Source organism: Megalops cyprinoides, chromosome 10, assembly GCF_013368585.1.
Source record: "Megalops cyprinoides isolate fMegCyp1 chromosome 10, fMegCyp1.pri, whole genome shotgun sequence".
In the NCBI taxonomy this organism is placed as follows: domain Eukaryota; kingdom Metazoa; phylum Chordata; class Actinopteri; order Elopiformes; family Megalopidae; genus Megalops; species Megalops cyprinoides.
Genome location: NC_050592.1, coordinates 19,904,272 through 19,930,703, shown reverse-complemented (window position 1 = coordinate 19,930,703; position 26,432 = coordinate 19,904,272). Strand labels below are relative to the sequence as shown.

Sequence of the window (26,432 nt, the reverse complement as noted above, 5' to 3'; positions counted from 1 at the left end):
GTCCTCATCTCATGTGATGACATGCTCATGTCTAATCCATAACACATTTGTGTATTTTGATATACCAAGTAGTGTAACAGTTTTTAAGTTAAACCTTTTCCACTTGTTACAGTGAACCCTGAACACACACGAAACAGAGTCAATTCTGACACCAGAATTTTATTGCATAAGAACAGGAGCTGCCAAAATGAGTTGCAGAAGCAGCAGAAAATAATGGAGTACCTGACTGATCGCAATCTCATCACATAGAAAATACTGTGAGGAACACGATCCTTCAAAGGACACATCACTGAATATATCTAAGAACATTCTTGAATTCTTTCTAATATTCTGTAAGTGTCCTAGCAAGCAGGCATGCACAGACTACAAAGGATGGAATCTGGGTTCTGTTAAAAAGTCTCACCCTAAACTATCCACACAGTAAATCAAGTATTTCTTATATTGCTTTGCTATTCTACGGAGGACGGATGTTGACCTTAACCCTTACCAATATATCCCTGAATTAACATGCCATGTCATGTAAGTTTTGTGACAACAGTGAGAACAGCGTAACTAAAAAATCAGGGACATTAAAAAAAATGTCATGGCTTAACATGGAAACCTTTGTTTGTAAAAATATCACCAATTTACAGGCACACAGAATTATTGGCATTAGGTTTTAAATGAAATGGAGAAGGTAGAAAGTGCAATAATGCATCTTGGAAGTAGAAAAATAAATACTTCAACACTTTTACAGTACAAATTTCTCTCCCATAAAGTATTTTCAGAGGAAATAAATATCTACGCTAGCCAATATATTTTGGTCATTACAGTGCAGCAAGGTTCTGGAATGGAGCATGACACAGCCAGTGTGGATGCTGTCCATGTAGTGCAGTTTTTTCAGTGTCTTGTTTGTAATTCAGTAATCTGATCTGTGAATTATCTGGAAAGGATTTGATGGATGACCTTAATATCAACTGATGTAAGTCAAAAACAAGTAAAAAAAATGAATGGGAAAAGGAATATAGATAGGATAAGAATGTGATCAAATAAATGATCTAAACTGTCTCAAACACATTTTAAAGAATGTTTTTATATTTCTCACTATGACTAGCAGATATGCAAGCATTTGATCTTATTAAACTGCAGGAAAGTAAAGCTACAAGAGAGTTAGTTGAATGAATAAGGCAAATGTAAATATTAAGTCTTACTTTGGTTGGCCAAAATTGAAGTTAAGTGAAATGCTTAAGCAAAGATGAGGTTGATGTGACCATTTCAGATCCTGTATATACTGTATCCTTTCTCTGGATGGCTTATTTCTGAAGGGTACACCATAACCATAACCTATTGTAGCATTAAAAAAAATAATTCAAAGTTTTTTTTATTTTATAGAAAGTAAATCTCATTTAAACCATGACTTTGTACCATTCTTTCCCTTGTTAAAATGACGGAGCTGTTTTCTGTTATCGTTTGGCTGAGTCATTTAGGCTACCCTTGGTCAGCTTGGCAGCTCCCCCTCGAAGTGGAGAATGTAGTAGTCGTGGACATACATCAGCACTGCAATGGGCTGGCCAATGATGAGCGAGATCCACACTGCTGCGTTGCCGTAGTTACCCCTGAGAAATCGGCCCACGAACCAGGCCAGAGGAAGCTGAAATGACAGTTCAATGGGTTCAATGGCCAAACAACTAAGCCAACATAAAAAGAAACAATCTAACGAGGATGCAGTTTTAACCTGTTCTGACCTGAGCCATCATGCCCATGAATGCCCATGGCCGTAACATCTTCAATGGAACGCTGACCAGGTACTGCAAGATACAACCAAGAAATGAGGTGTTTCTAGTGTATGAACGGGTAGGCCCCAACATGCAGACACACTGAGAAACAGAAACTATAAATAAGTAAAGGTTTGTCACGTCTGTGGTGGGTGACTTTGTCAGTGTAAATAATCCATTCTCCAGTGTGACACACACCCGACAGCGTGAGCAAGGGCGAGGCATCTCCTGGGTGTCATTAGTCAGAGCATGTCAGAACACAGCTGAGCCGAAGCGGGCCTCTGTGAAGGTTAACGTCAAAGAGCAAGAACCCGCTGGCGGAGTCAACCCTCTTATTACTGGTATTATTATCTTGGAGGACATTGAGACTGGACATTTACTTAAGCAAATCAATTACAAGCACTACACCAGTGTCCCACCAGGGAATCAAACCAGCAACCTTCAGGTTACAGGCCTAGTTCCTTAGCAGAGACAAAGCTTCATAGCTATCATAGCTCAAGCTATCATAACATCTGTATCATGTATGTATACACATTCTGTACTCTCACATGACACTCCAAGGGCCACAGGGTATTACATGGTTTATTAGCAAGCAGAACACTGTAAAAACATGTAGTTACATTCAAATGAAATCTGGGAGAAACAACCATTTTTTCATTTTTTTTGCCTGTGAGGCGATTTACTTCAGGCAAACGTTAATAATACTGGAAAAAAATTCACCCTGTAGGGGGTAGTCTCTGTAAGCTCACCTCATGAAAAAAGGCTGAGGCCAGGAACACAGCTGTCTGCCCCACCCACTTGCTAACTCCTCTCTTCAGCATTGGCTTGTAAAAATGGCTTCAGAGAGAAAATGCCCAACAAAGGAAAAAAACATGTGGTTAGCAAACATTTGTCTGAGATTTAAAACTGACAAAATAAATGGGTTACACTTCCATTACCTTCAGACCGGTCTTCCTGAAATACACTAAAGAACAAGTATACACCCACATAACCTGGGGAGATCTGAGCATGCTAATGAGTAACACTTCGCTCATCTGCACAGTGCTTCTATGTCTGCACTGGATAGGGAGGGGGCCCAGTTCTCTCACCGGAGGCACCACTTGTGTACCGGGATGTTCCAGTTCTGCCAGAAGTATGTGACGGTCTCAGAGTTCCTGCAAAAAAACAGGCATCAATATTATTTATTGTTGCTATGGAGCAAAAACAGGTGGCCCTCTCACTGTGTGTGTCTTTGTAAGGGATGGGAGGGGGCTTCATTGTAACTGGGTGTACAGTGTATGTATGTACAATGTACGGGCGGCAGTGTAGCATAGTAAGGAGCAGGACTTGTAAACGAAAGGTTGCCGGCTCAATTCCCCGTTGGGGCACTGCTGTTGTACCCCTAGGTAAGGTATTTAACCCAGAATTGCCTCAGTAAATATCCAGATGTATAAATGGGTGACATGTAAAACATTGTAACCTATGTAAGTCATCCTGGATAAGAGTGTCTGCTAAATGCCAATATTGTAATGTAACTGTACATAACTATGAAGTATAGCATGCTGAGAAATTAAACCACACAGGCCAAGCTTTTCTCATCTGCAGTCATTACCTCAACAGATACACTCAGCCAAGGCATACATCTTCAAAATTAAAATGCATGTAATGTTGCAATGCAGTGTTCCTTCCAGATTTATGGCACAGCTGATGCCTTTTAATGAAGTTTGCTTATCAGTTCCCCTCCAGGCCAATTATCTACTTCAAACTTATTGCAAAAATGTCTTTCTTTGAGCAGCAAGACAAGACTGGTCAGGGAAGGATTTATTACCCAGATAGTCTGTTTCCCCTGATATTCTGTGCCAGATAAACTGAAGGAATTCAGCTGCATTGAGACGAAGCGCTAACGCACAAGGTGCTTCCATTGTTAAAGGCAAATTCCTGTCAAAAATGACAACTTGATATATTTTATGTATACTGTGCTTTCGGTCCTTACATACGTGACTGTGCATCGCAAACTGTGTGCCGTGAGCCAAGAAGCTAACCCTCCTCCCATCTGAAGAAGCCAGCCTTACAACCAGCCAGAGTTTATTATTACAATGAACAAACTTAAGCTTAAAACTTAAAGCTCAAAACAAAACTGTTTTAAAGGAAGCTCTCTGATTACTTATATGTATTAAGAGTCATGTCAAGAAAAACTTGTTAGTATATCAGTATTCTGTTTATACATAACAATGATTTCACTGTTTGGGTCTCAGTGGTAAGGTTCCGCAGACCTGATATTATGGCCATAACATAAAACGCGGCCTAGGCTACAACCTACTTCTGCCCCCAAGATCAAATGTGACTGAGTCTGTCCAAGCAGGTGAACCACAGTTGCAGAGCTCAAGAAGGGCTTTCTAGTTTGGATGCTGATTTACTGAAGGTTGTGACTACTACATAAAACATATTTGACTGAAAACAAAAATCACTGTTTAAACTTATCATCTTCAACTGGAAAGAAGGTATGACAATTCAGTCATGACACCTCTCCTTCATAAGCAGGGTCTGGCATAAGAAACGGGTGCAACATACTTACAAGGTAACATGTGTACAAACCAACAGTGCTCTGATGCTTGCCCAGGTGTCAACAGAAAATAAACAAAATAAATAAATTCTAACATCTGTTGATGATATTGGTAACCGCTGTGGCACCCAAAAGCATTTCACAGGTCATTCCTGCAGTTATACACACTTTAAAAATTTACTACCCAACATCTACACACATATCATTACAGAAACTAATGACTACTACATACATAGCAATAAATTGGATCATTTCTAAAACTTCTGAAACTTTTTTCTCTTGTTCATTCCGGTACTAAATTCAGTGTGTTGAGCATCACCCTAAGGCTGGGAATTCTTTCTAAGTGGAAATTACTCTTAGAGCATGCTTTGAAAAAGTTCAGCTTATCATAGCAACAGCTAAAAAAAAAAAAAGCCATGTCGAATCATCCTGCTTTACTCCCCTGTGTTTTTCGCAAACTCCTTCAGCAGATTTCATTGTGGAAGACTCAGGACACTGAAAGCGTTTCTCTCTCATATAATCCAGTTTTCAAGTCACGCTTCTGGATTCTATACTTATTTAACCTTGTACACCCTCTGCAAACTAATTCCTCCATAAATTTCTGCAAATGGATTTCAAGTGATTTAAATGAAAAAGAATCTTAAAGTTTTCTATGAGAGAACCACTCTATGTGCCATTTTTCTAAATTCATGTTCATCATATTACATAGAATCGTCAAACATAAGGGAATAGGAAGGATTTCCACATACCACCAGTCTCTGTAGAACTCCCTGTCTCCAAACTGCATGAGCTCAGCTATGAAGTTCAAGGAGGAGTGGAAAAACCAATAGAAAAAGATCAGCCAGATTAAGTGATTGGGCACCTGTTGGGGGTAGAGGGGGAGAATGGGATAAAAAACCCTAATGCCTTTAGACTGTATGAATACATTATACATGTCATGAGAGCAGTAAGAACAAAACAGCATGTAACACAAGTGGAAGCTGGATAATGGTACTAATACAACCACAAAGTGGTTGAAATGATCATACAGGAAAAACACCGCCACCTCACAATGTTTCTTAAGAGCAGAAGCTCATCTACAACCATTGCGGAACTTGTATTCATAATACTGCAACATCTGTCATGTTCCAATCTATGATGATATATTATTACAAGATTTGCTATCTTGTGCTTCTTGCATTTTTCTCTCAATCTCTCTGAACTTACAGCAAGTTTTAGGAGGCGTTCGATCATTCTGGAGTAGTCCATATCCTAAATGTATAAGAGCAAAAAAATACATATGTATATATAGCAAAACTGCGATTAAAGAGTGCTATTTTGCATGTGACAATCAACAATCAAAGTAAGAAAGTAAAACTTTACCTGAAATGTCTTCATTGAATTCTGAATGGAGGGCACCATCCACTAGAAAAAAAAGCATTATATGAATGAAGCAACTCAGGATGAGAACCATGACCAAGTTTTGATACTGAAAAAGCATGCGGTAAAAAAATAAATCTGAACATAAAAATGTAACATACCTGCTGTACTAATCCAACCATTAACTGTATGAAAAAAAGCTGAAATAAAAAAAATGATTTGACAAACATAAGACAACTATCTGACAATCTGTGAACAAGCAAATGTATATGGGAGGTGAAAATGGAAACTGTTGAGGGGTGGATCTATGATGGGACAAAAAGTTAATTTAATGACAAAAGTTTGAAGTTTGTCTCCAAGCACAGATTCTAGTACTTAGAAGGGGCCAGATGTTCCCCCAGACTAAAGTTCCAAATGTGAAGCCCACATTTTGATTATTTAGTTGATTGGCAGACACCCATCCCAGAGTCACATATGTACATACTGTTATCATGTCACTGTCTCACTGAGCTGAACTCAACAGCTGCTAGTACGACAACTAAGCCATATTCAAACTACATGTATAACAGACGTACTGTAGCATTATACTGTAGAACCTGTGTGCTCATATACACAATGCCACCACGGAGACACATTACAGATGAATTTGATTGCGTGATCATCGCCTGAAACCTACCATCTCAAAAAGCCTTCTTAGTAGGAAACGTTTGCGTATCCGAGGAGACCGGGGAAAGTTCAGTTCATAGCAGAGGGTAGGGGCAAAGATGAAGTAGTACAAATCTGAAAAGAAATGGATGCAAATGAGGGGAGGGAGACAGTTGTGATTGTCTCAGAAAATGGCAAAAATCATGGTTTTTTTGTGGTTTTTAGTACTCACCCCTGTGAGTGAGGTTCCCTGGGTAGGTCACCGGGGCCTGTACTGCTCCACTTGACCTCTGAACTGCGGGGTCTGTGAGAGAAAGTTATTCCAAGGTTCAGGGAGGAATGCTGCTACCCCAAAACCTGACCATCCTAAACCATCGCTAATTTTAACCCCACCCAATATATGAAGAAAAGATGAAACTGATAATGGGTCAATACTTTGAGGAGAATTCTGCTATATCTACCCTCTGCAAAAAAAGCCTTGCTATAATGGCCCTGTGCAGTGTGTTCCCTAAGTTGCACTAAGAGACTTCACACCAGCAGATGGCAATGCAGTACGCATTTACAAGTGTAATTAATGTAAAGAGCGTGCATGTGTGGGTGTGTGTGTGTGACACAAGGTAAAACCTTTTTCCTCAGTAAATGCCCAGGAGAACACTTAAGTGCAGGTGAAACTCAGGTCTCAGAAATAATTCCTTAACCATATTCAGTCTGTACTTCTCCGTCAGTTTTGTGAAACACACAGGCCCTGCAATAGCTCAGTGAGAGACTATTATGTTGCATTATTTATTTCCTTAAAAGATGCCCTCATACAGAGTGACGTTCACCATTGACACTTTACATTCTATTATTTATATACAGCTGGACATTTACTGAACACTTTACTCAGAGGTGCTTTAGCAGTGAATTACCACCTAAGATGTGAACCTCGAACCTTATAGTTATAAGACAAATTCTTTAACCACTGTATTGCATGCCTCCACTGTAAAGTAGGTAACAGCAGAAATTAATCTGATTCATGTGTAAACACACAGGCCAGGTAAATGGAGACTAATCTCCTCTTATCTTACAAAGCGCTTTAATTTCAAATGGCACTATATCAGAGCACTTGATTGATTGATGTGAAATGTTGTTTACTGAGTTTTTGGTAACAACAGTAGATTGACCACAGCACCATAGTGAACTGGACCATGTACAAGAGCTTACATGAAAGGGATCTGAGGAGGGAGCGAGCTTTCGTGTATCTGATCTCTCTGCACCACTTGTTCACGTCTCTGTAGGAGAACAGTTTAAGGAAGAGGATGGTGTACACCCCCAAGGCAAACACTCCTCCCACTGTAGGTGAGGAGAAAAAAGGGTGGGGGGAGAGGAGTGGAGTCAATTAAAATTTGCAGTAACATTTCATTTGAATCTGATGCCAGTAGGTTTCGGTTTAATTTCAGGCTGTTGAAAATCTTTTCTAACAGAAGGATGCAAGTAAAGGTGTTTCAATAAGTTATTTGCATTCATTTGCACTCCCCACTTAACAAAACAGTAATACAGACATGTATTAGGCTTCATTAATTAACTGTAATTTGGGAACTGAAACAAGTAACTTGCAGAAATAGTTGATACAGATAGTCCAGATTTGCAAATATATTACAAAATTATGTTACATAAACAGCTCATATTAATTATTACAAACACAGTTCCCACAACACTTATTTGTTATTTGAAAAAGATCAGAACTATCAAAACCAGAAGTTTGAATTAAAAAATTCTCTGTCTGCATGTGAAAGGACCTTTCATAAAATTCTTGTAATAGTCCAACCCTAAGCATTTAATTATACCTATAACTAATTATAATTAAACATATGACTACAATTAACAGCAGGCTATACTCGAACAATCTTGCACAATCATGTCATCTGAAAACCTAACAAAGAATTCGACATTACTGCAATGCATACAAAACACTGTATAGAAAAACCTTCATTTAACCTCTCAACATATTCAGGAATCAGATATTACTTTTATGTCCGAAAAAAACTTGGACTTTTATCAAGTGTTCCTTGCTGTGCTAGCCAAAGCCCTATCTTGTAGGCTCCTTCCCTCTTTTTGTGAGAAGGAAATGTGAAAGAAGGCACAGACACGCAAACCTAAAGCTCAAAAGGGCACAAAGTAAAGTGGTGAAACTTGGCGCGCCGCTCGGTTCGCTGAGATGGAGCGCTGCTGCTTTATCAATAGCGCCCATATGGTGTATGGGGTTGGTCCCCGCAGGGGCTCTGATGGATGGCATCGCCATTGAGACATTGATGGGCGGCAATGCCAGGACCAGCAGCCGTGGCGCTCTCCCCCTGACCTTGATGTCTAAACAGCGGCCCCTGCGTGTGGCACAGCGGACAGATGGTGCATCTCTGTCACCTCCCACGGTGATGACAGATGAGGAAGAGGCACACACACGCGCGCATTCAAAAAAGGTACAGTAATGTTGGGGTGGTTTGCTACAGTACGTACAGTAACCCAACGGGACCGGGGTGCCCCACTTCAAATTATCAAAATATCAGGCAATTTAAAACACAGTTAGCATTTGCATTTTTAAGTGATATTCCGATATTCCATGGTCCCGATATCAAAAATTAAACTAATCAAACCTATATTTTTCCTCCAAGGACTCCAGTTGTTTCTGTGTAAATAATTAATTCACACTCAACAGGAAAATTAATATTATCAACACATAATTTTGTTTCACTTTGGGTTGTTAGAATCTCTTTCATGAAAATTGAGTACATAGACCAAACTAAAAGAAAGATATGATTTTTCTCTTTTTTATACTGTATATTAAAAAAAGCATCTGAATACTGATCCAAGCAACTGAGTAGTGATCTCAAGGTCAAATATTTGCATATGCAAATATTTGATCATCTCTTCGGTGTTGCTTTTAAAATGGGTGAAATAATTTTAAAAAAGCCTTGCAATGTTAAGCCATTTTCTGTCATGTGTTGTATGTTTATATGCATTTCAACTTTCCCCCATTTCTATCACATAATAATTACAGTTTAAATTAAACTTCTACCTGTTGCAGCTGTTGCCACTTTAAGGTTATAGGATGGGAATAGGGCACAGGAAGGTCTGGGCCATTGATGTAAACATTTTACTAGCCAATCTACTGATCATTGTACTCCTGGACTGCAGCTACACCAATATGGTGAAATGGATCCAAAAACAGGTCTTGTCCATTAGCTATCATAGTAAGACTGCAAGCTTTCTAGGTGCCCAGACAAAGACAAATGACACAAGAACATATTTCTTAGATTTGATGTTCAGATCAATGTGGTAGTAATATAAATTCATGTTTGTTTCCAATTGAACTTTCTGCAATACATTGTGGGTTTTGCATTTGTCTTTTTCATTTTGAATGTGGATTATTCATTTAGTGTTTTCATTCTGTTTTGGCATGCTTTGACATTTTCCATCTGGAAAAGACAGAAACACTGTTTGTCATTCCTGAGAGTGACCAGCAGGGGGATGCAGGCTCACCTGGTGTCATAGAGTCCACCATCAGGACTGTGGACATTGGGAAGCACAGGACGGTCGACAGGTTGACAAAGTGAACAAAAGCCCCAAACCGCTCACTGAAGGTGCCCTGTGAGGAGAGTATTACCCCAGAAAAATAATCATATGACTCTATCCATAGTCATATGGAAGTGAAGCAGAACACAGACCACCATCACCTTCAGTAGATACTTTCAAAGCAGTGACAATATGACTTAAAAAGGCTTATCGGGGTGACGCTATAATTTGAAAAAATGTCAGATTTTTCCCCCCAAAGAATAGCTTGCGATTGACTTAAAGACATCATTTGCATTGATTAAAAAAAAAAAAAAAACGTGGCTCAAACAGTGAAGACAAACGTTTCAAGAACAGGTTAAGCCTTACACCCCTATAACAAAATTGGTAGAGGACTGCATTCGCCCAACCCCTCCCTACTGCATGAGTTTAGTGGTTGTAAGGACAATAATTGGGTTGGGTTGCAGTGGTTTAGTAACAGGAAAAAAATTACATAACAAGAAGAAGAAGAAGCATTGTGACATAAGCATAAACTCTATATGATAATACATATTGATCTTTTCACTCACCATGGATAGCCTTCTCTCTGTGTGTAAAGCCACCAGTATAAACACATTTGAAACTGAAAAAGACAAAATAAAGAGTGATGACTGAATGGAGGTGCTGATTTTCAATCCCATGACCCCTCAAAATGTTAATTTTACTCCTTAACTCAGCATGCAACTACACAATAGTGTGCAAATGTACCATATGCTCCTATTGTTAGCACTTTGTGTCCCATTTCCATAGCTTTGACTTTTAATCAGGTAATGCCTTATTCAAAAGTGCATAAGTAATACAGCGTCCCACCCAGAATTACAACAAAATAACAGACCCAGAGCCCAGTGCTCTAACTGCTGTTTAAACACTACTGAATAAAGCGTTCTTTCCTTTCCATGGATACAGTGTTAGCTGGATTTACTTCACCATGAGAGACCAACCTGCTGCCCATGTAAAGACAAACCTGCTGCCATCGGCTCTAAGCCAACCAGGAATGAGCCCCCATGAACACAGCATATGTGTGACCTGGACCGCCTGTCACCGGCGGAACCTCTCCATTGTAGCACACATGGCATCTTTTAGCCTCATCCATATACTAACCTTCTATTACACACAGTACAAGGGTTACCCAGCAAGATCAACCTTTCCCCTAATAATCACAAATGTGATTTGCTGCACTGCATCGGCCACTATAGACAATCTAGATAAAGAATCTGCACTGCAAATAAGCCTGGTGCTTTAACCTGTGAGGTCACTGCCTACTAAACCCACATGTGAAAACTGCCTGCCTTCTCTCCTTAATGCGGTGCATCCTTAAAGTAGGCCATGGAGACTTCTCTCTGGAGACAGCGGCAGCATTGCAGCAAGTAACAACCTTCCTGAAAACCTGCAGAATATTCTGCTACATGATATAAGGAGAAGCTGACAGGGAGAAAGCTGTATGGAGGATGTACCAATGATCAGGCAAGCCGCAGGCCAGCTGTAAGGGTCCTTCAAGAACAGTGAAATCACCTGGATGGGGTCCACCAGTATACCATATCTGATGAGAGAGGGAAGGAAAGTACTATTCATTCAAGAAAGTGAGATTCAACAATGTTTCATTCAAGACTGATGATTCTTTGAGCATCACATCAGAAAAGGAATAGGATAGCCCTGCCTCATACACACAAAAAGAGAGGATACTCAGATTGGAGGCATCTGGGAGCTGTAACAGGCTTTGAATGAGGAGTGTCGTGCCTTACACCATATGGTCTTCCCCTCCTGGGAGCTATTGCACTGCTCCGCTCACTAAAACCTGAGTCTAAATTTCTTCCTGTCAAACAAGACTCACTGACAAGTAAATCAATGTGAGACAAATTACAAAATGCTACATGGTATAATTTATGATGCAATATAAGCTGCTTTTGGTTTAATGTTGATGACTTGATATTCCTTGCATCAGTTCACCAGTTTATCCACAGTCTGCATGAGTAGAAGTAATATTTTACCTTCCTTTCTCCCTAGCCATAAAGACAGTGTGAATCTCATCTCTTTTAAAGGTGGGGACCAGTGCGAATTTCAGTGACACTACATTCCCTCTGTGTTCCCTTGGACTGTCTCCTACAGCAAAGAAATCTGAAGGTTGCCGCACACTTACTTCAGGAGGTTCTCAAGGAAAAGGCGTGCATTGCCCAAGACCTGCAACACAGAGAGCGATCGGTAAAATACATTATTCATCGTCAGGGTAATTCAACAATGCAGACTTTCTGAAAGAATAGAGTTTCTACAACTTTTTTGGCCACCTAACATCATTATCTTCATGTAATTCCTTTATTTTCATAGTCTATATGTTGCATGGCTGGAGACAACGTGTGGGATAGGGGTCTGTGCACCACTGCTTAGAAAACATGTCTCTTTTTCCATCATTTGCCTAAAGAATTTCTCTCAGCACTGAATACTTTAACCATTGAACAGGTGAAAAGTCTGCATAAGCTTTCCCTATATGCATGGGTCAGATTGTGCAACATACTGATTTCTCATCAGCGGTTCTGTCCACTGAATGTAACCCACCAAAAGGTAGAATGGTGACTAACTGGCTTGTAATGTGATGCCGTTCAAAAGGTATCAAAAGTCTCCAAAAAAGTGAAGATACCATTATTTTGCAGTCCTCGAGTGTGGATATTATTTCCAAATGGTAGCTCAAACAATAATAAGACAGCAAGTGATAAAATGCACTTTAGTATACTGTCCCAACAGAACGTCTCAACTATGTTCTCCTGCATTGTCTTGGTCTTACTGAGCAAAAGGGAAAAAAAAAATCTGAAGCACTTTCATATTTCATACAGATGGTTTGCAGCCACTGGGAGGAAACTCCTCCTGAAATACACTTTTTTGCAGCACGAGCAGTGGTCCCTATGACCCAAAGGCAGTTTTTCAAAACAATGGCACAGCCAGTACTGCAAATCAGCAGCGATAATACAGGCTTTATGCTGGATACCCAGATCATTAAGCTTAAGAAGTTCCACACAACCTGGGTGGTTTTTCAGTAAGAAAAAGAAAGCATACAAAAATAACCAATACTGCCATAGTCACAGAGTGGCTTTAGGACACAGGAACAGGGGCTTCCTAAATTTAACAGAAAAAGATGGGGAAATATCTGTAAAACTCTAACTATAAAGGATGGAGGTTACTTGGAAAAGAAATATCTTGGAACCCAGAAAAAGGACTATATGGAACATAAGCAATTACTAAAAACATGAATGATCTATGAAGAGGCCTAAGTACAAAAATGAAAGTAAATTAATGCAACCACGAACAGGAACAATGTAAGGGAACAAACTTGTCAATACTAAAATGCATATATGTGTAGAAATATGGATATATTTCATTGATGTGAGTGAATATGTATATCCTATTTGTATAATGTATTTAATATTTTTTTCTTTCTTTTCTCCTTTTAGTATTATCATTATATCTAGTCTGTTTATGATTAACTTTACTTTTATTACATTTTTATTGTTAATATCACTACTGCAATATGATGCCTGTACCTTTACACACATAAAAAAGAATATATATAAAAAAACAGATTTCACAGAAAAGCAGTCCATTTCCCAAAGCTCCAGGAATTTTGTAGGTGGTTAATCCCAGGTATTTCAAGGAATCAATAAGTTCAACCATTTCTCAACCATTTGAATTACTGTTGCAGTCTTTGACTTCATTGTGTTGTCTTTATTATTTCAGTCTGATGTCTTCATTTAGTGAACTCATGTGAGAGAGCTTCATTTTATCCTTTGAGTGAGTCCCCTGTCTTTATCTTCCTGTAGCTAAACACCTGTTCAAAGCATCTTGCTGTCCCGTGTCCTTTTATTCCTGAACCATTGTTTATACTGTACTTCATGTGTATATATAGTGAAATGTACAAACCTTCATGGAGTATTAGTATCTTATGAATTTTCATTCTGATATTAACTTCATCTTTTCTATTAAAAATGTGAATTCTAGTCCATGTTTAGGAATGAAATCACTGCTTATAGCATTGTGTCTTTGGGAAAGCAATATTTATTTCCCTAACAATGTGGATTATGACAGGGTTTCCAGGACAACACTGTGAGGTTAAAGCAGGGGCCACTTGCCTACGGAATGCAAAGGAAGGAACTGAGAACACTGAGAACTGAGAAGTCATGTTTTCAATGAGGAATGACAGAGTTATGAAGACAGAAAATGTAGTATCTTGATATTAAAGGTCAAAAGAGCTGAAAAATTTTGTTTTCACTCTTTACAGTTACTACATACAGTTTATAGTGACCACTGTAAGATTATTGTTATGTTGTGAGTAAAGCGGATAACATCACATTCTGTTGTCATGCCATGGATATTAAAAAAAAGACATGTTTAAGTGTTCTGAGGGATGTGACAGTGGATCAGCAGTTGTTGGTAGAGCAAATGTGAGTGATGTCAATTCATCTGGCAAAATAACTGCATTGTTAAAATCAGCCAACTACCCTGTATGATCAACACAGCCGTGCTGACTTTTATGGCTTGTTAGCCTTTTGCAATGCAGTTTTGCATTTGCAAAACAGCCCTAAGCACACCTAGAAGGGCAGGCTTTGTGTACTGTTCACTCGTGAGGATGAGGAAGACAATAATTATGAGCTTTTGAGTATGAAAGTGCCTTTCAACTACATTCTCAAAGCATTTGAAATGTTTGATGTTTGAAACAGTGAAAGACAACAAAGAAGTACACAGGTAGGTAAAATAAAATACAAGCACAGTAAACTGAGTTTTATGGAAACACTAATGCTTAAAATGTGAACGGAAAGGGAGGGGGCGGGACACAACTGGACACAACACAATGGCAATGCACAGTCCATAAACAAACAGGGCATGGCTATGAGTAAGCAGTCGAAACAAACAGTAAACACAGCGAAGAGAAGAATTTACGCACAAAATACACTATATGGACAAAAGTATTCGGACGCCTGACCATTACATTGTAATGACATTGCATTCAAATACATATACTTTAATATGGAGTTGGTCCCCCTTTTGCAGCTATAACAGCTTCCACTCTTCTTGGAAGGTTTTCCACAAGATTTTGGAGTGTTTCTGTAGGAATTTGTGCCGATTCATTCTGTAAAGCATTTATGAGGTCAGGCACTGATGTTGGACGAGAAGGCCTGGCTCGCAATCTCCATTCCAGTTCATCCCAAAGGTGCTCGATGGGGTTGAGGTTAGGGCTCTGTGCGGGCCAGTCAAGTTCTTCCACACCCAACTCATCAAACCATGTCTTTATAGTCCTTGCTTTGTGCACTGGGGCACAGTCATGTTGGAATAGAAAAGGGCCTTCCCCAAACTGTTGCCACAAAGTTGGAAGCATAGCAGTGTCCAAAATGTCTTGGTATGCTGCATTAAGCATTAAGATTGCCCTTCACTGGAGATAAGGGGCCTAGCCCAAACCCTGAAAAACAGGTGTGGCCAAATACTTCGGTCCATATAGTGTATATCAAATTGTAAAATGACCATCTGTTTAAAAAAAAAATACTATTTTTGGTAACTTTGCGTCATTTTTTTTGTTTTGCTGAAAATGTATATCGGCAGAGGAATGCTGCTCCCTAGTGAAAGAAAAGCGAACACTTTCAAAACACAGGTCTTTCTACACCTCCACAGTCAGAGAAAATCTGCCAGAGAAAAGACCCAGGCTTTGTGCCTCACTGTTCCAGTGTTTAAACAGGGGAAGTTCCACGTTACCTCAGGGGTACCATTTACTGTGTAAACCGATTTGCTAGCTTAGCTACATTCCTTAGGAAGGGTTGTGAATTATGAGTTGATTCACTGCAGTTGGTATACTTGTTTGGAAATGGTATTTTCTATGTTCTGTGCTGATACAGGGAATTCAGAGAATAGCTTTTCTATGAATAGATGTGTTGTTGGTGCTTGATGCATTTGAACTACACTCTGCAAAGTCCTACAGGTAAGGTACCTACCTTAGGTAGGAGTCTTTGCCAAACAAACAAAGAAATTATATAGGCTAACCAACCTGTCACTGTCATTTAGCAGATGGTCTTATCCAGAGCAAAATACATAGGTTACAATTTTTCCATACTATCCATTTATACAGCTGGATATTTACTGAGGCAATTCTGGGTTAGGTACCTTCCCCTGGGGGGCAGCACCAGTGCTTCAGCAGGGAACTGAACCAGTAACCTTTTGGTTATGAGCCCTACTCCTTACCACTCTTCTACACTGCTGCCCCAAATGTCACCTCTGTGAAAAATACCACACCTGCACCTGAATAATGCTGAAAAGGCAAGTTCCAAAACTTTGCAATTAAAATGATTTCCCCCATCTCATTCTGCTTAGAAGGCACCCTTTATCTAGGACATGGGCTACAATGTATGTCCATTGCAGTTATACCATTTAGTTCAGTGAATTATGTTTACCCAACAGGGCAAAGGTAAAACAGCAGTGTCCAACATGTGATTCAAGCCCCTGTCTTTCTGTGTTGCATTTCAAACTGGCTTCTGCATTGATACAGATTGAACAGTATTTGGTGAAGAGAGGAGGGTATTTTGCTTTGGAATGTCCCTTCATCAAAGCTACAACCAGCTACAGTAAACAAGAAAATCATTATTGTGGATTCGCCTAAGGATACCAAATGACCTTGCTGAAGGACACCTCCAAAATAACTCTTTCAATATCTGAAACTAAAACTATTCTAATTTCAGGCACCACATTGAAGGAAAACATGTGCTATCTATTGCTTTTTCTCCCCAAATGCAATCTTCAGATGACATTGACTTTTTACAGTAACCTAATAAAAGTGATGAGGCGCTAACATGTCACCACTCATCAACCTGGCAGCAGGTCTGTACAATAACAGATGATGGCTTGTTTACAAAACCTCAGACAACTGAGGCTACAGTGCGGTTACCATCAGATAAAAGAGGTCATACCCATTCCAAACCAAGCATATGTTGATCTTTTCAAAATATTTAAGAAGGAGTACTCAGACTGCTTAAGCATAAAAAGGGTTTGGTGAAATGTTGGTGCACAAAGGTGGCATTTTGAGGTAAGGCACTGGGAAGGGGAAAGTCAGCCTAAGTTACTAGTGTGGGAGAATGGGTTGAGATTATGCATCCCTCTTGGATTCTTAGCAACTTTCAGACTGCAGTGCAGCGGGTTCGGCATAAAAACTTCTATCTCCACGTCCCAATTCCTGCAAACTCAATTTCCCTGTGCACTTGTAAAGGCAGCCCTTGTTCGTTCCGTTAGGTGCCAATCAGCACCACACAGCTGGATCTTCCCAGACGATTACGCCCGCTCAAGCTTACCGCGGGAATGCTGCTGTAATGGCCCCTGGGACCTACCTCTCCCCCTCATGGAAGCTAGCCTCAATTACAGAGCAACTGCATACTATATACTTCACCTGCAAAACAGGCAATATTAAAGATTTATGAAATGTCTTAATAGGCACTTCTGTCCTTGTTTACACTGCTGGTGCTCTAAGAGTCTACATTATTTGCTGAGGCTATGCTATTACTGTGCAACTAATATAGATGTGGTCTTGAGAACTAAAATAGGAAACATCACTGTGCACGATAGCCTTCGATAGCTTTTGGGTCTGTTCTCTTTTTCCTCACTGGCAATTTTCCACTTAGGTTTGTAATTTCTCATTACAGCACACAAAGAATTCTGTGTGTTCTGTGGGAATATGATGAAGGTTCAGAAAATGTGAAAAAATAAAAAACTATTCAGCTGGCAAAATGAGCTTGTTTCAAAGACTGGATTAATACCAGCTTTAAAAATTGAAATTTGTTCTCAGTGTCTTTGAAGACGACTATATGCTGGCGGCGCTCCAGATTCGATTTGAATTCAGAGCCCTACTGTTGCAGAGTGTTTATTTTTAGACATCTCCCGACACTTGTTATTTCTTACAAACATACAGTAATTATAGTTCATAATTCCACTGTGCTGGGCTAAACTCCTTGAATCAAATTTACTTGAGTATGATCAAAACATTCTTGAACTTAATAACAGAGCCCTGCTTAAAGGAAAAAAAGAGATTCATTTCAGCTCTTTGTAAGTCTCGGAGTTAGGATATCCTGCTGTTTTCTCATACTCATTCCAACTTCAAAGACTAATTGAATACGCTAACTATGAAGCAAGGTCATCACAGCCCTGATAGTAATCCACGGAATTAAAAGAGTTAAGGAATGCAGTCAGGACAAAGATAGTTTAAAATATCCTTCAAATCAGGAACACTGCACCAGAACATCCAAAAATCTATGAATGTAACTGAACTACCCGAATCTCAGATGCCTCTTCAGCACCTTAAAAGGAAAACATTCTGAAAATCATTAAAACAACCATGCAAAAACTAAGACAGCAAACACATGTTTCTCTCAAGACTGAAAAATAATGCTTTTATATAAGTACAACAATATTGAAAGCATTAGGCAAAAAATGTGCAATCTGTGATTTACACCCAGACCTTGCACACTACCTGACATGGCAGCACTGAGGTAGTATGCACTACATGTGCAAAATGTAGGAAAGACCCTAAAGTTGATGACAAGGAGTCATGCCAATCAGTGTTTAAAATGAAGTAAGCTTATTGTCACTACTGACCACAGGAAAATTCAGTATACTCATGGAAACGAGTCTATAGTAATCGCTGCATTAAAAACAACTAATCACATCAATTTTAGGAAACAAGCACTTTTTGAACACGCTGACCTCTAAATAAAACCTGCGGCACCTATGCAAAGGCATGCAAAACTATCCTTGAGATGTCAACTAATGGCAGTATCCTTGAGATGTCCAGGTCATAGGTCATTGGGCCTACTTCTCCATAATTTTACATTGGGCACAAAATACCACAAACTCAGAAACAAAATGGCAAGTTATTTAAAATGATTGTTTTGACTTGTGTTTGGTAGGAGTTTAAACTGAAGTGCTATATCTGTATGGGAGATGTACACACCAGCAGTGAGGAGAATGCGTCAGCATGAACTTCTCTTCCAGAACCTTACTCACTGCTCTTATGCCTCTCCTGCCTGATTCAATGCTGTGGCTGCTGGCTACAGTGTATTAGCCTAGTGGATGCAGTGTGATCCTGGCTGGATATGATGAAAAGATGGTTTTCCATTTATAAGCACTGGAAGTATGTTTTTCTGTGTATTGTTTATATAAATCCAGGTAAGTGAAATTTCAGGCTTAAGATCCAACATCACAACAAACAAGTTTGAGCCCCACATACACCTGACCTGTTCTTGACCCCTGAGCTCAAATCTAATGCCACAATATGCATAATACCTACCTTTGTATTGATAATTCCCAAAGCAGACAAAAAAAATACAGTTTATGTTTGATAGGTTTTTAACCAACGTGACCATCTGCAATGCCTGAATCTATGAAAAGACAACTTCAGAACCCTCCTGTTCCAAGCTAATGCCACCATATGTATACACTTACCGTTTCACATAAATTTCCACAGAAAATGAGTTTGGTAAATACTCTGTACTCTGTTTTTTAACCTCTGCAAAGTGACCATCTGCAATGCATTGAATTAATGAAGGGGTTTCCATATATTAGTCCTAAAACTGGATTTTATCACTTATAATAATGTATGATTACAGTATCAACATATGCAGTACAGTATGCAATGTTCCTCTGGTGCTGACAGAAAAATGGATGGCATAATGTGCTCATACTCGAGAATGAGTAAAACCTATGTATTGTCCTCACAATGATGGGAATGAGCACTGACGTACCAAAGTAAGGGAAATCAAGTTAATACCTTTCGTTTAAGAGAGGTCTATGCCTACATGCTCCCACTAAATTCTTGTCTTTGCCCACTTCACCTCTGCCTACAGCCTCAATCACTCCCGCCCTACCCCACAATATTTTTAACTGATTTACTACTCTTCCTGTGACAATATTCCATATACCCCACAATAATAACCACACATTTATGAAATTACTAGCAACTGTCCTACTAAATAATCTGTATTCTTCGGGCAGAAAGAAATTAGCTCATTAAATCAAAATGATGTATATATGTATGTCTGCAGTGTCTTCTGTGCTTGAAATTAAGCAATTATATAAAAGTGTACCACTACAAAATGCTCTGAAATCCTAAATATTATAAGGAGGTGAGTTCTTTGCTTAAATTTCCTTTTAATTTTCTAACCTGAAAATAAACAAAACACAAAAGGCAACACTTTAGTGTGAGCCCCATGAAGCCATCATCAGACACCACTTTGTACGGCTGAAATATCCGTGCAGCCAAGATCCACATATTTTTGGTCACCGCGGTTTTGATGAAATCAGGTAACTTGTTGTAATTAGCTTGTTTAAACACAGTTTAGCATGGCCCTTTAGAATAGTGCATAGCATTTTAGAACATTTGTTGCTGACATATGAAAATTTCTATATGTTTCCATTTCCATCAACAACAATTGAAAATGTCTTACAGTTGCTGGACTTTGCTCATTGTTATGACTGTTTAGTTACTACACTTTCTCTCGGTTGACACTCATTTCAGCCATGACTCGGTTGTAAAGCCAGTGACAGAAAAGTGACTATGTGACAACCGTTGTGGGACTTTTGTTAACACAGTACTGGCTGTGTTAAAAGTATGTTCCAGCAAACATTATTTTAGCGTGACCGTGATCATTTATTAGCTATAGGCTATTTCAATAAAATAGTATTTTGCTCATTTTAGAATGAAATTCTCTGGGTCTCATGAGAATCCTGCCCCATTGCAGGACTCTATGTTAATGTTCTGTTTCAGTTTTTCTGTTTCACTGCTTGTTAAGTAGCTAGATTTTCACAATCATGGGATTTAGGCAGAAAAAAACTATTTAAAAGCCTGTAAATAAAGTTTAGTTTATCAATTGAGAAAAGACAATCTTGTTGTAGCAGAGAAAAAAAAACTCTGGAATTAAAGGGTGCTTATTTCCTAAGAAGTTTTTCACATTACTCAGATTCTTTCAATGACCCAATTCCTGACACAACATGTACCCAACATGTCTGCTTTTTTCACACCTTTTACAATCAGTTATTTTTATCAGTGAGTCTGCAGGAATCTGTTTTTCCTCTCTTTCACTGTGGCCCATTGCCTCTGCCTGCATACAAAATGCTTCTCTGTTCACGTAGCTGCAGTGAAAGTATGCCTCTCGTTTAAAATGAAATTATTCCTGCACAAAACATCCTACACGTATTCAGCTGTCATTAGCTTAGACCCATCACATGAAGGTTCCGTGTCAGTCACAGATGTACAGTATGTATTGGGTGTACACTGATTTCAAAACAAAACAAAAGAAAACTCTTCCTAAATATAGCTAAGGGCTTCTGTGCACTGTCTGAACCAGGACTTGGACTTGAGAAGGGGTTTCAGATATCTCAAAGCATTTTACAATGAGGAGAGGTGACTCACCTCAGCCACCCCCAACAAATAGCCCTCACCTGACTGAAGCATGGTGGCAATTTCTGCACTGCACATTCAACAAACATCAGTAGGACGCTATGGAATGTTAACAATACATGCATGGACATTATTCTGTTCCAACCTGGTATGTTAGGATAATCGCTGGATATTATCTGCATACCACAAGCAGCTACTGTAGTCTGCTGCACTGTGGCCATGTTGTTGGTGGTCTTGCAGTTCTCAGGATATCAGCAATGGCTGAATGAATAAATAAATATTAAAAGGTGCTTGTGGTTTTGTTGTATCAGTGTATGTTTTGACTAAGGTTAGTCTGCACTTGGAGAAATGACAGCGAGATGCAGTGAAGCTTTTAAGTTCTGTAATGGTCTGTTACATGAAATGCAAGTCTTAAATGGTGAAAAAATGCAACAACACTGCCAGCTGCAGAGCAAGAAATATGAGTATACTTTCCCCTCTCAATAGTCACATGCCAAAGGTTTTGTTTTCTATAAGGACACACATGCACATGTTACAGCTTTTTTAAATTAACTGCTTCAATTAAACAATGAAAAAATGGACAACACAGCAACTGTAAGCAATGATGACAATATGCTAAGCAAAAAAAATCCATAAAAATTCCAAATGTAGGTGCCTCTTAAGCATGTTGACATATTGGCATAGATTATTTTGAATGAAAGGCAACAGGATACCAACAAGATGCAAGTGTAAATCTGTAGCCAAGTAGACCAAACAGCCAGCTCACCATTGTCCACACTGAAAATTCTGTTTCTGCCAGTGTTTGGAGGGTATTCAGAGAGCACTGGAACCTCTTAGATAGAAGGAACTGTAGGTGCTGACTATCTTGACATAATAGAGTATCTTTTTGTTCCGTCTGTACTGAGCAACATGAATGAAGCTGAGTAGACTTGGCACAACTGGAAAATGGTTTAACCAGGTGGCCTCCAGACAAAGTGACCCTCCAGGACAAAGACTGTATAGCCTTGCAGACACTGCAACCCTCCAGGAACGAGTAGCCATGCTTTCACTGAGACTCTTCAGGACCAGGACTGAATAGCCCTTTTCAGACCATCATTTTAAGATTCCATGTGAACAAAAATATTGCCACAGGACCCCTCAAGTGTCAAACCGGTCTATGACCTTCTGAACTCTGCCCTTGTGAGCCAGCCAGAGTTCAAAGCTTCACAGCGGGCAGTGCAGTACTCACCAGCATGACAACACACCAATTGAGGATCCCTCTGTAGTTGCTGTAGCCACTGGCAGAGCTGAGCAAGGACTCCTGCTGCTTGTGACAACTGAGAGCAGAAATACAGAAAATAAGTATACCAACAGAGAGAGGATGAAAATAACTAATGATTAGAATGGGCATTGTTCAACATCACTCACTTCTCTGTAGGACAACAACAGATCACTCAGCTTATGATGCTTGCTATAAGGTCTCTATGTCCAGAAATAAAAACAAAAATTCAGTCTTTTTCATACATTATTTCCTGAGATATTAAAAACTGGAAATATAGAAAAACAGTGGACAGAAGCTGCTACAAAGTCAGTCCTTTGACCACCACTCCAAGGGAACACAGAGATGGAGAATGACTGCGGGGCAGTAGGGTGAAACAAAAACACTAACTCTGATCCTGCTGGGATTTCTAAACAAATCTTTAAAAAAAGTTTAAAAAGATAAAAAAAAAAACAGGTCATGACATTCATTAATTATACATTTGGGGTGGCAGTGTAGTGTAGTGTAGTGATTAAGGAGCAGGACTTGTAACCAAAAGGTTGCTGCTTTGATTCCCTGCTAAAGCAGTCCTGCTGTACCCCTGGGCAAGGAACTTAACCCCAAATTGCCTCAGTAAACAGCAAGCTGTCTAAATGGATAAATTTTAAAAAACAAAAAAAAAAGGTTAAGAAAAAAACGTAACCGATGCAGTAATGCCAGTAATGTAATGTATCCAAATAGTCTGTTCTTTGCTGTCTTTGCTTTCATGTAAAACAGACAGTCAATTGCCACCAGTTTTTCTTTATGTCTGCACACAGACACCATACATACAGCTCACCTTTTATCACTGATTTTGGATCAATTTCCCAATCCCATTTGTGACCTAAAATTCATAACACAGCTGCAAAATGAGGCATTTCCTCAAAATAATGAATAGGCCTATTTAAAAGCCTAGCCTTTTCTTATGCAAGTCTTCATAATTCACCTAATGTGCATTCTGACACGTTACCTAAATTTCATAACACTTCACTGATGTTAACGTTAGCATACTTCATAGCAAACTCAATTCAACTAAGATAGCTAGCTAGACAACATTAACTTCCCTGCATTTTAGCCAACAGAGATAACCTTTTTGCTAGCTCAATGTGATAGCCCTCCTCGAATATCGTCCAATAACACTGTTCTCTTTTATCCTGTTTTTTGAAGTGTGTCGATGGTTAGATTTTGTTGTAAAAACATGGGCTCGTGGCTGACAGTCGATTGATTAATAGAGTAGATACATCCCTATTCACAATATGAAATAGTTTAATATGTTAAAGATTCTACAATCTGTTTAACATCTGATTAAACTTCACCAGAATTCCCTTTTATTGATAATGATCTCAATCTCACACCCTAAGAAACATGTATTCAGTGGAAAGGTAACAGTGGTAATGTTACAGAAGGTCTTGGTGATGTCAGACACCTTACATATTCTATTTGTTCTGGATCCAGGTTTAAGGTCCCACCTTTCGCAAGCAACACCATAGACACGCCTACCAGAACAGGTTTCACAGCACAGACTCAACATGGCTGTCAAAGACCTTCCTATCCACCTCTGTCAAGAAGACAGGAAGTGGGCATAGTGAAAATGGGAAGCTGGAAAACAAAAACATTAAAGGTCTATAACTGCTTAACCTCAGCTCCAATGGAGGCTGCATATTTATAGAAGTCCTCATTTCCCTTCAGGCTTTATAGCCTTTATATATAAAAGTTAAGCAACAAAAACTAAAATCACTCATGGAAAGTCCATTTATTGTATGTTTTACCAAACGAAAAGGGAAATCAAAAGTGAAGAGTATATCAGGTGATGTTACTTGATTAGGCCTACTTCAAGTAAATGTTCATTAAATGCTTTACGATACATTATTAATTGTATGTGAATAATATTATTTATTGTTAATCAATAATAGTTAAACAAATAATGTAATCAAATTTCATTTAAATCAGAATACAAATTAGTTTCGTTACACCTGTTGCTCTTGTAATGCCGTATCTATTACCTCTTGAAAAACTTATCTGCCGTCTTTGCATAGTGGTTTGTAGGTCAGAATTATCAGCACGTTGCCAGCGTCAAGTGCCTGCGATTACTCCTGTATAATTACTGATATTATCAGGCTAATGATTGTTAATAAAGCCAAGCCAAGAACACGGGGAAATTCGATCAGATTTAAGCGATTAGTAGATTTGTGTATATTGGAGCATTGTTCACAGGTGGCCAATTTGTTTGATTTTAGCCTGGTCTTTCGTCTCTGTTTTTGTCAATGAAACGCTGTCACTTTCTATGTTGACGGCCGGCAGACAGACAGTCACCGACACACACAAGCTGCCTGTCAAACGAAACTGTCATTTCATGGAGAGTCAACAGTGTGACTGAGACTATCAGGAAAATTCAGCAGCCCATTAGGCAACTTTTTATTACTTTCATATTAACAGTTTGGCCATCACGTGAATGAAGGAACTGTACTTTGCAGTAATTACTTTTTACTTCCTGTAAGATTTGAGTTTACACAGCTCTGATCGTGTTACACAATCACACCATGTCTCGCAATAACAACATTTCTGTTGTTGCGAAATAATTGTTGAAACAAATTTACCCACAGCAAATATTCAAAACGATCTTGACACATTTGTCCTAATTCCGCTATTTTAGCTATTTCAGTCTCAAGATGCGGTTTACAAAAGTCATTAACCAGCATACTTTGAATAGATTAACAAGAGAACTTTATGCAAGCGATCCAAAAGTTTACACAATCTTCAAGGTTCCCCAACCTCCAACGGTCACTTTCAAACAATGCACCGTAGATGTAGTTGTTGACAGTACTGTAGGTGCATGACACTTAGGGTAACATATAAGGTGGAGTTTAAGTTAAGTTCGTTTACATTGCATTAGTTATACAAGGCCCTGAAGTGTTCTATTTCACAGTTAAATAAGTTTTATAACAACAATCACGTATACAGGTGGCTAATGTACTGCGATCTGATTAGCTATTATAGCGGGCAACTATTATCTACGTGCCTACGTCAGCTAGGTGGCTGACGTTAATTCCGAAATCTTAGCGATGGGGCAATGTCACTGCAGCTGTGTTCGTAGTCAGACACAACATTAACATTACAAATCCGCTTCGTTCATATTGGATATCAGCTAATCAACTTTTAGCCAACTTTACTGTAAGGTTAACCCAAATGACCATTCATATTAACATACCTTAACGTCAAGTATGAGCTACGCGCAGTAACGTATCTACATCAAAGGTTAAACAAGACTTCTAACTTCGACTGATCCAAAGTTAGTTAATGTAACGTTAAGGTTCCTTTTGGCCGTTCGTGTTCATGTTAATGAAAGCTAACGTTAGCAGGCAAACTTACACGCTCCTGCAAAAAGGCTGTGATGACTATCCATTAATTATCTAGCTAATAGCTCCATATCAACACACATATCCACGGTAGGGCTGCTTGTCACGCCTTACCTCAGTTTACTATAGTATTGGCTCTCATGTTTCACTCTCTCCCTCTTCGCCGCGTCCTGTACATTTTCATATGACTTGCTGTTGCAGTCTGGGTTCACTTCATCAATACTTTTACCAGCTGTAGACTTTCCATTCGCTTGTTTCAAAGCAGCAGCCGCTGCTCCGGCGATTGTGCTTCTTCTTCTGCGAGTGACGGGGCCTCTCTCGAACTTGTCTCCCATATTCTTGTAGATACATTAATCCTTTTCGTAACGATTAAAGTGTTACAAAAGCTAAGACAACCTCACCTCAGCAATTTATGTTAAACCGTCTGCTCGAAACCTTTACTGTCAAATGGGTATCGTACACGCAGCAGCACAGCGATACTGGTGCATGCCTTCATCCAACGTGT

At 39.2% G+C, this 26,432-nt stretch overlaps 1 protein-coding gene across 1 annotated transcript; it reads right to left on the bottom strand.

The window, feature by feature from the left end:
• Positions 1-1,130: 1,130 nt before the first annotated feature.
• Positions 1,131-26,432, bottom strand: LOC118784649 (diacylglycerol O-acyltransferase 1-like). Its single transcript, XM_036539006.1, has 17 exons — positions 26,042-26,432; positions 22,524-22,611; positions 12,023-12,063; positions 11,340-11,425; positions 10,416-10,468; positions 9,817-9,922; positions 7,504-7,632; positions 6,533-6,604; positions 6,332-6,435; positions 5,817-5,855; positions 5,659-5,700; positions 5,503-5,547; positions 5,046-5,158; positions 2,843-2,908; positions 2,504-2,591; positions 1,725-1,787; positions 1,131-1,630 (listed from the first exon to the last, which is right to left on the bottom strand). Exons 1-17 carry the CDS (start codon positions 26,260-26,262, stop codon positions 1,478-1,480), a joined length of 1,509 nt encoding a protein of 502 aa, XP_036394899.1. The 5' UTR covers positions 26,263-26,432; the 3' UTR covers positions 1,131-1,477.

Excerpts from the sequence above, each read along its gene's own strand:
- LOC118784649 (XM_036539006.1), bottom strand. The coding sequence starts at position 26,262 with ATGGGAGACAAGTTCGAGAGAGGCCCCGTCACTCGCAGAAGAAGAAGC. Across the intron at positions 6,436-6,532 it reads AGGGAACCTCACTCACAGGG|ATTTGTACTACTTCATCTTT; the intron begins GTGAGTACTAAA and ends ATTTCTTTTCAG. Across the intron at positions 5,701-5,816 it reads TGGTTGGATTAGTACAGCAG|TGGATGGTGCCCTCCATTCA; the intron begins GTATGTTACATT and ends TTTTTTTTCTAG.